The sequence below is a fragment of the Nelusetta ayraudi genome, unplaced genomic scaffold (genome assembly GCF_046127955.1).
Source record: "Nelusetta ayraudi isolate G7.1 ecotype Tasmania unplaced genomic scaffold, CSIRO-AGI_Nayr_v1 ptg000004l, whole genome shotgun sequence".
Lineage (NCBI taxonomy): Eukaryota > Metazoa > Chordata > Actinopteri > Tetraodontiformes > Monacanthidae > Nelusetta > Nelusetta ayraudi.
The window spans coordinates 7,118,941-7,132,664 of record NW_027466054.1 but is presented as its reverse complement, the minus strand read 5'-3'; the positions used below and the strand labels follow the sequence as shown (position 1 = coordinate 7,132,664).

The following is a 13,724-nucleotide window of genomic DNA, read 5'->3' as shown; positions in this document are numbered from 1 at the left end:
AACGCAGGTGTGGTAAACTATGCAAAGGGCAAGACAGCGGGAGGGGCAAGATTTTACAAATTGAATACAAGGAAATTTTTTTTTTCCTTTCCCACCTGACACCGCTATAACCGAGTGGCAGACAGACAGACTGACTAACTGCGTAAATAAAGGGGCCATGGTAGCCCTAAAAGCTGTAGCTGAAGACACAAATGAAGCCAGTCTGTTCTTAAGCAGTTCAGTTGCCGCCGCCGCACCGCCCTGGGCTAAAACAAAAACACGGCAACTCAATCTCGTCTCCTTGTACCAAAACAAGCCTGGAGGAGCTAATAGCAGCATGTCTGAAGCATGACAACTATGCACTCTCGGCGCTGGCCCTGCCTCTTCTTAATGCTCCACTGTCTCGTTTCCCCCCTTCCCCTGTCTTGTTTTCTCCTGATAACCCTTGTCTCTCCTCATGCTGTCTCACCCGTCTTTATCTCCCACCGTGTCACACACTCCATCATTGGAAAAACCGCCTTATTCACTACCCTCCCCTCCTGCCTCCCGTGAGGCGAAGCGCCGCAGACAAAGCGTTTGCGGCTCGGGCGATGCTGCCGTGCACGGAGACAGCCCACACCACTTTTGGCAAAACATCCCCACAGACAGTGAGCATAAAACCTAAACAAGTTCCACTTACAGAGCTCCCTTTGTTCAGCTTATATGGTGTGCATACCTGAGCATCCGTGGGTTGGACTTGTTCCCACTTAACTCCAAATGCTCAGGACAACGGAACAATTAAGGCACACATAAAAGATGCATTCTTCCACTGTGATGGGTGGAAATCTCACAGCTGCTATGCAGAGAACTGTCAGACATAAAAAAAAATATCTCTTCCCTGGCTGTGTTGTATTCACACCGAAATGCAAACTTCCCTTGAAATAGTCTTCCTTCGGAGTTTAACTTTCAACATTGTCTTTATTGTGGATGATGCAACAACTCAGCATGAAACTGGGGTTTTTCTTTCACTATCAAAGGCAACAGTTGCAAGCAAAAATGCACTGGTCGGCTAAATCAAGTGTTCCCTAAATCCACTGGAGGTATTTTGCATAGCAAAGAGCCCACAAAATGTAGAGGGGGGACGAAACATGGAAAGTTTGTTTGGACCATTTGTCCATCACATTTAAGCGGAGCAGTCTGATTTCATACTAGCACTTACAGGACCCTGCTGTGCTACAATATTGGTGGCTATGTATGGTAGTGCAGAACTAAACTACCACTCCATGGGAGAAGACAAAACAATACCGTGGACCAAGGGAAGTTTTACGTCAGGAGTAACTATTCTTACTGCAACATACACGTTTCTTTAACATCAGCCTATTGATGCCAACAGTATTGCTTCTTCTGGAATACTTATATATTTTTTTAACAAGTTTAATTAATAACTCCAGATTGCGTCCTCCTTTTTTTCCCTCTGGTATGAGCTGCAGAGCACACCTGTGATGCTGGTCCCACCTACTAGCAAGTGACTGCATGATAAAAGAATATTTTTTTATTTCCGACCTCACCGCCACATTGCTTGCACCTTTCTTTATATGCATATCTCTACATAAGAGAGATATGTATATGTAGTTGTTCTATTTTATACATACATGTGCAAATAAATAAAGTTTAAAATGAGAGGAGGGGGATGGGCAAAGTGTGTACTCCGAGATGTGAAAGGAGCGTCCTTTTCCACGGACGTGACTATTCTTTGATGTAACAGGACAAGTATTGATCAAATCCTGCCAGTATCAATCTGATATCGATACTAACATCAGATCGACATTATCATTATCTGGATTGATTTGCTGACATCTAGCTTGCAGTAGATGCTTCCTCATTTCCTCACAACTGCAAGAAAATTATTTAGAAACCAAACAATGACACTGATTAAAAACACTTTCTTCTGGAGCTTGGCAAGATGGATGAGTGAAGTTTAAAATTGAAACACTTAAATTTCAATAAGGATGCCTTATCGCATACATGAGAGTGCTCATGCATATTTTAGTCTTAAAAAGTTGCAATTGTCCTCGCTGCATTTCACATGTAGGTAGGTGTAAGAACAGCCGTTGTGTGTGCAGCTTCAACGGTCGTGAGTAAAGCCCACGCATAGAGGTGCAGAACAAATTGTCTGCCTTTTGTTTCCCCTGTTCTCTAATTACGCGGACACTAAAACACAGGGGTTACCCACTCAGCGTCCTCACACTGCGGTGGCAGGAATGAACAGCGTTGCTTTTCATGCAAAGTACGAGCAAAAGTGGGGCAGCCAAAAGTTCCGCTCCCTCCACTATTTTCAGTCGCTGAATGAGTATGATGTGCACATGGAGAGCCCTTCTGCGCTACGGGGTGTGGAAATACTTGCAGCATTTTGCTGCAGGGTTTTTCATAATTTTTGGTAGAATACAGATTTTTCTACAGGGGACCTGAAGGGGCATCTCTCCTACTGCTACTATAAGATTAAAAACCTCATAGGCATAATAAAATAAAATGGTTTGTTGTTTCTTTATACAAGAACAATGAATGCATAAATTAAACAAACAAATTCTTTGTGTGTTTAGTTGATAATATTTCTGGAAAATTAATATCTACATAAATCTCTTGGGGAGGAAGGAAACATCTAGAGGAATAAATCCCAGAAATAAATGACCCTTTGAGTTTTGTCAAACCATGTTTACAATCTTTCTTATCAGTAAAAAAACAAAATGAATGAAAAAAAGAAAAAAAACACAAAGAGAATGGAAGGAAAAGAAAAGCCAGCATTATGAATATCAATTTTTGGAGCTTTTTTGGGACTGGACACTGGAAGAATTTTGGATATCAATACAATAATGCTTATATATGTTTATTTTGGCTATAACCTTTCTAAACAAATATATTTCAGGTGAAAAAACAAGTGATTTGATTGCACATGAGGTATTATCTGAGGAGCTGTATACAAAAGCATTAAAATGAGATGCTGTGGTTGTGCACTGAAGGTTTCGACTATATTGGCCACCGCACTCATTGTTCTTCACATAGCAACATTTGTTTCAACGATAATAAGCTGAACCTTCCATATTTTATGACACCTCAGAACCTTTGGTAAGTGTTGGCCTGGTTTGGAGGAAACACCATCACATTATATTTATGTCCCATTGTAATTATTCTGGGCACAATTAGAGAAGTTAAAATTTATGGGCACATTTATGGTTTGGATCATGTGTTCTGTCACAGTCTTATTTCATATTATTATTTAATGATTATTATTCTTTGCTCACAGCACAAAAAAGACCCGTGTGGGCTCATGGGATTCAATAACTGAGTTGCTTGAAAAATATAGAATTTCACTGCTACGACACATTCTATACGTTCTAATGTGACATTCTTCAAAATGCTGGGGACTCAACGACTGACCACTATTTTCTTTGGCGCAGGGCTGCCACTGGGAATCACCAGGTAACAATAGCAGGAGCTTAACACACAAGATGTCTATGCGCAAGCATCCCACTTCCTTCGTGGTATGCTGTTTGTTTTTACTGGGTGCAAATAATCCGGCCAAAGCATGAGGGAGTGAGGGGAGGTATGGAGCCGGTGGTGGCAGGTGGGGATGATAAGCAATTCCATGTAGACAAGGACTAGGTGAAGACGGTAAAAGCAAAATGGAACGAAATAAAAGCAGGCGAGAGAATCAAGATAAAGTGGGGGCAGGGGGCGTGTTGAGATTCACGAGGCAGAGACTGCACTTTACCTTCAGTGGGGTTGATGGCTTCTGGCAAAGCGTCCCACGGGAGAGTCCACGTTGGACAGGGGTGAGGAGCAAAGACCGCTTGGATGCCGTTTTCCTGGGAGAATTAGACACAAACACTCACATTACCATAGAAAAGCATTGCTTTGAAGATGCGAGATCCCAATGACCCTAATGAAGTGAGAAGTCAAGAGAAGTGGGAACCGCTCGCAAGGCTTTGCAGCTTGTAGCTTTTTGTCTTCTAAAAGCGCGCATCACGCATAAAATGAACCGTTCACTATGTTTAGCAAACAAGAAAGAATATTGCTGGTTCTTCAGTCCTGCCAAATACAAACAGACTTCCTAGACAATGATTTCTAATCGCTACATTGATTTTTCGCTGCAATAAACAATGTTGCGTTAGCAATTTATGCCGCTATTACTTATATTTCGCTTAGCTAATAGAAAGCTTGGCCAGAAAGGGACACAAATCTGTGGATTGAGTCATTCTGAACTTGTTATTTCTCACTATCAAAAAAAACACAAAAATATGCACACGTATGTTCACTCTGCAAAATATTAAAAAGAAGTGAAACCTTTCTATGTTACAGTAAAACAGAACCCCTGTGATCATAGCACAAACAATCCCTAATCTTCATTCTTCCCAATTTGAACTGGAATTTTAATGCACCTGCTCAATTTCTACGACCAAAGTGTGTTTGTGTCTGTGTGTGTTTGTGTTTTCGCGCACAAATAGAAACCGCTTGTAAAATAAATAAAGATACACCAATCCGCGAAGGGAGCGGCAGCCAGAATTCAGCTTGGAATCCCGACATTTGGAAGCGCGGCTACTCCTCTGCTTGCGCTTGGCTCGCGGTCCACGGCTCCGCAGCTCATTGCGCAGGCGGCGCGAGTGGCATCCATCAGTGTTTGTTAACTGGAGTGAGAAGCGGGAAGAGTTAATGAGCCACTTATTTTGCGGATTGCACCGCGGAGCCCAGCCCGGTGCCTCTGATTAGCGGTGGTGAAGGATCTCTTCTCGCTGTGTCCGCCTCTGTGTGCGCTTGCCATGGAACTAGCTAGCACACACACACACACACACACACACACACACACACACACACACACACACACACACACACACACACACACACACACACACACACACACACACACACACACACACACACAAGAGCCCTGGCTCAGACGACCCGACAGCTGCAATGCAGACTTGACAGTGGCGACATGCAGCCATCCCATAATCCCCTCTTAGGCTGGGGAGAGAATGGCCGCCATTGTTTCAGCACGCTTCCGTGTGTATATGTGCAAACATTCCTCAAAACTGTAATGTCTGATTTCAACCCTGCTGTGCGGAGATTCCAGCACATGCGAGGCCAAATGGATTCGATGTGGGAACACGTGAGATTGAGGCACACCCCACCCAGAGTCAACCATGCAGAGGGCTACTTTCCCCATCACTCGCAGCTTGGACTGCCACGCAGTGTTTGGACTCTCAGGGAAGACATTCACACAAATATTCCCACTTAAGAAGCCGAGCGCCATGGCCAAGAAAACTGCCCGTCCAAATGCTCTCTCAAGAGAGGTCAGTCTGGACTGAATAGTCTCTGCTGGAAACAGCTTGGTCCACTAAATCTGCAGGGGCAGTTTTTGTTACGATGCCAAGAGAGAAAGAGAGAGAGAAAAAAAAACCAAAAACTGTATTTTCTCTATGGTTATCTGGCTGATGCTTCCGGAGGGAACTGCACACCAAACTGTGTCATGCTTGTACACACTTAACATCAACAGAACGCATTTAGCCTGGCCATAAAACTATGGCGTGAACTGGATGCATTGTTTGTTAAATCGCACCTGAAATGTACCTGAATGTCTCCCCGGCAGCAGGTTCTGCTGAGAAATTATTTACATTTTCACCAGTCGAAAGTTTCTTTCACGCAGTCTGTTTTTCTCCCCCGCGCGATAACTTCATAATCTTTATGGTTTTTCTTCCTACTTGTTTGACAAAATATAATGTGCCTCACAAACGACACCAGCAAGAACAAGAGCACGGATAAAGATGAGCATCCTGTAACTGGCTTTGTGTGCTGAAACTGTGACGGCTCAAGAAAGGAGGAAGGGGAAAAAAAATTTTGTCATTAAGAATCTCATTCCCGGGTCGAAACACAAGCTTAAATACACATTCCTCAAGGCACAATTAGAAGCAAATGGGCGCATTAAATTACAGGGATAATAGTTAACAACCAGTCGGGAGGCTGACAGACCGTCTGCCTGCGCTGTTAAAGGACACTTACGCAAAGATCCCCGGACACTTAGCCCAGGCGTGCATGATGAAGCAAATATGTTTGAAGATGTAGAGCATAATGAGAGACAAGGAAGGCAAGAAGTGGTCATTTACTTCAAGTTTAGTCACTGTGGGTCTGGGCCCGCCGACGAAGGGAGGTTGTGTGGTCGCATCCTGGCCTTCTTCTCGCTCCGCTGAACTCGCCGCCTCGTCCCCAGCTGGCGCCGCCGGGAGGCTGGACTTGGGAAAGTGAGGGATGGAGAGGTCCATCCCGCAGGCCTCGGCCGCCCGGAGGAGCCCCGGCACCTCCTGAACAGTGGCGTACCATCGCAGCAGGTGGGGGAGCTGATGCAGAGCGCCTGCGGCGTGGGCCGTGAGGGAGCGCTATCAAAGACAAAACAGGAGGAAGAGACGGGGAGGTATTGATTAAGTGAGTCATCTGGCATGTCATCTCCACTGGGGCGAGAAGTCAGGCTCCGGCACAGTTCACTCATCACGCCGGCGGATGGACAGGAGAGTGTGTGTGTGTGTTTGAGAGTGAGTGTAGGGGCAGCATGGGGGGCCAGCGGGCGAAAACATCAAAACAGACTTGGCAGGTGGGGGGGGTAAAGACAAACAGAGACAAGAGGTGCAGCATCAGCGTGTGACCGTGTGTGGAAGACAAAGGGGAAGGAGGCGATGTGGGGGGGCCGGGAGGGGGAGGGGGCGTCCCTGCGCAACGTGACGAGCGGGCGGAGTGCAAGGGGTCTGTCTCTGGGCCACACGGCGGTCAGTGGTGGCCGTTAGACGGAGACACGCTAGGCTGAGTGTGAAACTGGAAACCAGCGGAGCACAGCTGACTACTAAAAGCCTCATTGTGAGAGGCTCGATTCACTCCCACAGTTGAGAGCGCGGCCGCAGGGCAAAGTCGACGTCGAGAGGCACTTTGCTTCGCGGGACGGCGGCCGCCTTCCAGGTCGATGACAATTCACTGTACAACCACGACGACGGCGGTCATTCAAACTTGCGACAGGTTTGTTCAAAAAAAGGAAAAACACGTTAACAGAACAAAACTACTGTAGCAGGAAATAAAGCCTCGAAGAAAACCAAAGCTGGCGGCAAAGTATTGACTGTGCACTGTCCAGCATGTTGGCTGCAGCGTGCAGTTCACAACATTTAAACCATCAGTGTGTTACATTCACTGGGGGCGATGAACAATAAAACACACATGCAAGCATTCAGTAAAACTAAGTCACGTGAAACAAGTAACTGTTGTTTTTCATTTGCAAATAATGAGCATTTGCATTTATGTAAAAGCCCAGGCTTGCAACGAGGTTATATAGCAACGCCATAAACCAGCAGCAGCCCAGAAGCAACACAATGCACTTCACCTCTGCAGCTAAACTGCTGCTTCCAACTGTTTTCAAAAATAAATACCCCGAAAATTGTAAGAAATAAGTTTTAGAAGTTCAGGGTTTTGTGTGTTTTTTTGTTTTTTTTTAATGAGTTAAAATATTCAGGTCACTGTAACAAGCCACTTCTTTGATTCTTGATCTGTTGCAGCGAGGAGCAGGCTCCCAAAGGAAGGTGATTGAAATGCATTGCAACATGGCGCATTTAAATAGAAACTCTCACATATACTGTTATCATACTTCACCAGGTGTCTCTGGCGCCCCTTTGAGAGCAGGAACCTGAGCAAAGTCTCATGCCACTCGTCTGCTTAACTCAGGGTTCTGCCTTGATGGATGTGAGAAAGTGACCGGATGTCCTGCCAGCTCACCCTGACCAGAGAGTCAAAATCATTAGCTGTGTATAACTTGAGAGGTTCATGATAACAAATGCGTCTGAAGAGAGCTGTTTTTTTTTTTTTTTTTCTTCGCCTAGCATGGCTACACTTGGATCACAGAACAACTACATCTATTTTATTGACAGGAAATCCTGGAATGCCAACAAGGAACCGACCCATTTAAAATATGATGCTTATGGATGAAATATGGGCTTTTCTGCGATAAAGAAATGAGCTATTGCTGTGCATTCATGAGTCAAAATTAGACCGTGACTTCCGGCAATAACTGGGCCAAGCCCATCAACCACAGGGGTTCATTACTGACAGCAGTCGAACATCACTCATAAACTCCAAGGCCCTTACCAGGTACTGGTAGATGCATGGCAGCAGCACCACATCAGTCAGAGTGAAGTACAGTCCCTCGGCAAACACGTGCTCCAGTGGAGGCAAGTCCGTGGTCTTCACCTTCCTGATCTCGGAGCTCTCTCTGGTGGCCGCAGATGGAACTGAATTCATGGACAGCTTTGCCAGAGCCTGCCTGAGCTCGAGCTGAGGCGACCGCCCCAGTTCAGAGGCGCAGTCTGGGTTTGCGCCGCCCTCAGCCGCCTCGGTCTTTTGATTCTGTCGCTGCTCTTTCAGTTTCTGCCTCCGTATTTTGTCATCATTGTGGACCTTGACGGGTTCGGCCAGCCTGTGCTCCAGGGCGAGGATGGAAGCAGGGAGCTGCAGATGCTGCGGGTTTCTCAGGTGTTCTTCGACAGCAGAGGGGATGCCAATCTCGCAGAGTCTGGTCCACGGGCTTACCTGAGAGTATGAATGGAAACATTTCTTTGTTATTGAAATCTGTGACCAATTAAAACAACCAAACAAGTGACATAACACAATCCTAATTTAATTAATTTCAGACAAAAAATGAAATCCTAATCTTTTGTCTTTTGCCCACTTGTCAAAAAGTGAGAGCTCATTTAACAAAATTAGCCCTATGTGATGTCCCAAAAGGCACACCTAACTATACCTAGTTCATAGCCAAACGTTTGCACAGTCCTCTGAGTCCACCTTGTGGCTGCATGTGGAAGGCTCAGCAAAGTGTCCGTTTTAGCAGGAGGGAGACTTAAACCAAATGTTTGTTTTTCGTTTATTTTTTGTTTTGTTTTGTGAACACAGGGCCAAATGCCATTTTTGGAGATCTATTGCAGTTTTCAGAGTGCATTGCTTCTCCACTAAAGTTGAGGATGAAAAGATATTAGGGATTAATCATTAATGGGTAAAAACGTAAAACATTATGCCATAAATCATGACACACTAATACAGCGTGCAGTTAGTGTAAATATGGCATATACTTAACGTGTGGGAAAGTTCTCTCAGTTAAAAAACTGTGTAATTCGTGGATGTGTTGCTTGAAACAGTAAAACTCGTGAGGGTCTAAAAGCTTTTCTACTTTCAAACACACTTTCTCCCTACCTCAGCACAGGCCTTCAGACAGGTCTTCTTGAACCCCAACAAAGCCAACACATCGTTCCTGGAGGGCTCGGCCTCCAGGGTCTTCTTGATGATGTGCCTCAGGACAACCGCCAGTCCTGCCCTGCACAGCATCCCAGTCTCGTCCAGTACGGCGGGCAGGCGGCAGCTTCTCACCAGCAGCGGCGCATCCCCCAGCTGGATGCAGGACACATCCAAGGACTCTGGGATCTGGCCCTTCAGTGAGTTCATGCCGGGAGGTTTCGTGAAGACGAGGTAAACTTTAAAAGACTTGCAGTCGCAGTAGGACAAGAGGAACAAGGCGATGGACGTGTGCAGGGGGAGACGCAGCTCTTCATTCTGGAGGCACACTTGTAGGTAGAGGCTAGGATGCTGCTTCATCTTAGTGTGCGTCATGCTCAGTAGTAACAGTCCTTTGGAGCGGTGGGAATAGAATCAATTGACACAGTGGAGTAAGGTGACTCGTGAAACGTTAAAACGTCACCGTCAACAACAGGTTTCTACTTCACAAAAATGCCACGAAGGCAACTTACAGGACGTTTCGTTAAGGAGACACACCGGCAGAGTGATACAACCACGTTGTTTTGGTTAGCGCAGAGCAACTTCCTCTTTTCCAGAGGCATAGCTAAAAGGATCAACGGTGCCACCTGCTGTCTACTCCAAGAACAAAGGCATCGATAATCATGACAGCTCCAATCAAGTGACAAAATCTGAAATAAATGTTGTTTCGTTCTATTTCAACGATTATCCAAATTTTGGAACAAAAGTCACATGTAGGGATGCAATGTTGGAATCGCTATCGAGTAAAACAAACCAATTTAAAACGTTCCGCGGCTGCGTATTCCGGACGTATTTAACAGTTGCACACTGTGGGTAAATGGTCCGTCCAATTGGTCCGTCCCGGGTGTCTCAGCTTTTTTTTGTAGGTGGAACGACCACCTCAAGGAAGCGATACCGCCGGGTGTAGCAGCAGAATTCCTCAAGAGCAGGCCGTGAGGTAATTTATGACTCCTGAAAATGAGAGTACATAAAATTTTACTTATTTCCGACAACTGACAGCCTGCTGTAGCTAACTAGCGAGACGATGCCCCAGCGTTATTTAGCTGGGTTGAATAAGTAGCGCAACACATTCAACGCAGTGGTGACGCATTTGTCTCTGGATTCCATGTTTTGGTATTTGTATGAATTTTCCGAAAGTGTTCGTATGGATCATTCAACGTAGCAATGCGTTTCTGTTGTTTTCACCAGTTATCACACGTATTTAGTTGGCATGATTCTATAATTTGGTTTTCCATTTCTTCATTTGTGTGTGGAGCATACGGATATATAATAAGAACATCTTCATGATGGATGATCATGGAGCATCTTGACCATCTACAAATGTCTCAGAAAGTAATCCTGTAACTTCCTGTTACACTGACCAAGTTATTTCAGAATCAGAATACTTTATTAATCCCGAGGGAAATTTAGTTCGTAACAGTGCTACATTCAACCCTCAAGCCTGCACATATTCTCGACTAGATGACATTTCCAATAATTAGAGCGAAGCAGGAACTTTGTTGCCCATTTTTGGTTGCTTTTTGTACGTAGTTTACTATGACTAAGATTTTAATGAATGAATGTATTTATGTTCATTCAGCTTTGTGTTATTCTTCTGGTAATGATCAAATAATATCCATCCATTTTCATTACTACTATACTAAACTCAGAGTTGCAAGTGTCCTGGAGACTATCCCTGCTGCCTTTGGCTGATGGCAGGGTACAACATGGACAAATCGCAAGTTTATTGCAGGGCTACACAGACACAAATAACCATCCGTATTTGCATCTAGGCCAATTTACATTTGCAAATCAACCCAACATGCATGTTTTTGGACTTTGTGAGAAAGCCCAAGTACCTACACAGACGCAGAGAGAATGCGAAAACCCCACCATGTAACCAATAACCGATAATAGCGATAATGTGTAACCAGTTAGGTGAGGTGATAATGAGTCACTTAAGTAAAACAACGATTTATAAGATGTTATTTTATGATCTCCACAGTTTAAGCCATGGCTGGGCCTGTCAGTCTGGAATTGGATCCCATCTTCTTAAAGGGACTCAGTTACCTGCACTCCAAGAGTAAAGACTCAGCTGACAAACTGAAAGCACTACTAGATGATTCCCTTGCAAGAGGAAGCGACACCTCTTACCGTTCATTACAAAAAGTAAGGCGTTCGTAAGGAATTTCTTTTTGTTTATAATATGTTTTTTCTTTCTTTCTTATTTTACTGTTTTAATGTGTCTTTAAATTTCTTTGGTGTGATTTTGTTTATCATCAGGATATAGAGGTTTCCAAACCATCAAAATTGAGCTTGAGTAAGCAGGACTCTAAATCTTCTTCAAGTTCTTCATCATCAAGCAGCAGCGCCACCAAATCCAGCTCAGAAAAAAGTAAAAAGGATGCAGAGAAAAGATCCGCTGAGAAGGTATGGGTCACATATTAGATCTTTTTGGGCATAACACAGCCTGTGGTATTAAAAGCTTGAAAGATATGTGTTATTTGTTTCCCTTTTTGTGTTGTTTGGACCTGCATTATTAAAAATAAACGTAACAGTTAAGGTATAAGGCGGTTATAAATTAAGCTTTCAATGTTGATTACTAAATGCTTATAATGTCGCTGTACTCTCTACGTTCTCACCTCACAGGTCAGGGTTGATCTGGGTGAGGTGGATCCTCCAAAGAAGTCTCGTTTAGAAAAACAGGACAACCGCTCCTCACCTATAACCGTTCAGACAAGCAAAGACCTTTTGCCAAACCTGAACGACTACGATGAGACCAACGCTGACGACTTTGCCATGGAAATGGGCCTGGCGTGCGTCGTTTGCAGGTACGTCTTAGTTCCTCCTTGTAAAACAACCCGTCGTTAAATTTCATCCATGAACCGCCTGTTGTGTTCTTCGGTTCCTCAGACAAATGACAGTGTCAATGGGCAACCAGCTCGTCGAGTGTCAGGAGTGCCACAACCTCTACCACCAGGACTGTCACAAACCCCAAGTGACCGACAAAGATGTGAATGACCCCCGACTGGTGTGGTACTGTGCCCGCTGCACCAGGCAGATGAAGCGTATGGTGAGAACAGTACATTTCGTCACAACTTTCACCTTTCCCTCACCGGGTGATATATCTAATATGTCTGTGCCATTTTGTTTTCTCCAGGCACAGAAACCACCACAGAAGCCGTCTCCTGTGTCTGCATCATCAACGCCAGTTGTAAAAGACACACTGGTGAAGAAGGCTGAGCCAAAAGCCAAGCCGGATACAGCTAGCACCTTCCAGGCCTTTAAAAGAGCAGAAGTTAAGGTATGTATACAGCAATAAAAGTAATAGGCTGGAATTCACGGTGTAGGATTCTCTAGTTTTCTGCTGCTGTTAAGCAAACAAAATAAAAACTCAAATAACTGCCAATGTATATGGCTTCAGGAACTCAAAACTTTGCAGTTCACAATGTTGCACATTGCATTGCACGATATAATAATATTACTTTTCCATATGTAGAAAAACATGTCTCCAGGCTTTTCTTTTGTGAATTCAACAATGTCAACACTGTTTGTAGCCAAAATAACCCTCTCAAACTGAATGTCATGCTGTGTATTACATGCTAACACAGCTGTATTATTTTGGGTACAAACAGCATTAAGCAGTTCTTGTTAGTGGGACCTTTTGTGTTGCTTAAGCCAGTTTTTAACACGTTATGTATTACGCTGCTGCCTTGTGGTTTCAGGCATCCGGCACGTCGGGCAATCCCACTGGCAGCAGCGGCAGCAGCGGCTCCTCCTCCTCAGGCAGCGGTCTCACAGGTTGGGCTGCGTTCGGCGCCAAGACGGGCCCGGCTAATCCTGCCAGCTCCAAACTGGGTTCCTCGAGCTCAAGTGGCAACCATAAGACCTTGTCAGCGTCCTCTGGCCAGAAGCCCGTCGGGCTGTCCGGGCTAGCGGGAGCCAAGTCCGGACTCGGCTCTGCAAAGGCTGCGGGGGGCAGCAACGGAAACGGCTCTAGTCAAGCGCCCCTAAAGCCCCCTCCTCCCCTGACCCTGGGAAAGCAGCCGCTGAACCGTTCCTCGAGTGGCGAGAACCAGGGGAAAGGGTCCGGTTCCCCAAGCAGCTCCCAGGCGAGCGCGGGCGGGAACGGAGGCAGTAATGGGGGAGGAAATGGCAACAACGGCAATGGGTCAAAGGCGGCAGCTGCGGCAGCAGCGGCGGCGGGTGACAAGGGGCAGACATCCCAGGAATCCCAGTTTAATGCCATGAAACGGTTGCAGATGGTGAAGAAAAAGGCGGCGCAGAAGAAGCTGAAGAAATGAGCGATGGTGTTGATGAGAGAGAGAGGAGACAATGAAAGCACAAGTAAATGTAGTGCCAGAGCGTCATGTTTGTAGTACGAGTGTCAATAGATGAGCAACGTCATCCAGCGAAATACTTGAACTTTTTTTCTTTGT

General features: G+C 45.3%; 2 protein-coding genes across 4 annotated transcripts in view; one reads left to right on the top strand and one right to left on the bottom strand.

The window, feature by feature from the left end:
* gstcd (glutathione S-transferase, C-terminal domain containing) overlaps positions 1 to 9,972 on the bottom strand; it is a 48,389-nt gene extending 38,417 nt beyond the window's left edge. Inside the window, exons 1-4 of one of the 2 annotated variants that reach the window (XR_012927354.1) lie at positions 9,229 to 9,972; positions 8,131 to 8,571; positions 6,117 to 6,386; positions 3,728 to 3,821 (exon numbers count right to left, since the gene is read on the bottom strand). Coding sequence is in view for 1 of the 2 variants with exons in the window: in XM_076031970.1 (XP_075888085.1) it covers positions 3,728 to 3,821; positions 6,117 to 6,386; positions 8,131 to 8,571; positions 9,229 to 9,642 (1,219 nt within the window). In the remaining variant the exon portion in view is untranslated. The remainder of the gene's footprint in view (positions 1 to 3,727; positions 3,822 to 6,116; positions 6,387 to 8,130; positions 8,572 to 9,228) is intronic. The other variant, XM_076031970.1, reaches the window with a different exon arrangement.
* On the top strand, positions 9,378 to 13,702 carry ints12 (integrator complex subunit 12). 2 transcript variants are annotated; one of them, XM_076031996.1, is made up of 7 exons: positions 9,378 to 9,501; positions 11,291 to 11,454; positions 11,569 to 11,715; positions 11,935 to 12,116; positions 12,199 to 12,358; positions 12,446 to 12,589; positions 13,011 to 13,702. In XM_076031996.1, exons 2-7 carry the CDS (start codon positions 11,299 to 11,301, stop codon positions 13,587 to 13,589), a joined length of 1,368 nt encoding a protein of 455 aa, XP_075888111.1. In that variant the 5' UTR covers positions 9,378 to 9,501; positions 11,291 to 11,298; the 3' UTR covers positions 13,590 to 13,702. The 2 variants fall into 2 exon arrangements, with proteins under 2 accessions (XP_075888111.1, XP_075888102.1); XM_076031987.1 differs by lacking the exon at positions 9,378 to 9,501 and adding an exon at positions 10,100 to 10,243.
* The last annotated feature ends 22 nt before the right edge of the window (positions 13,703 to 13,724 follow it).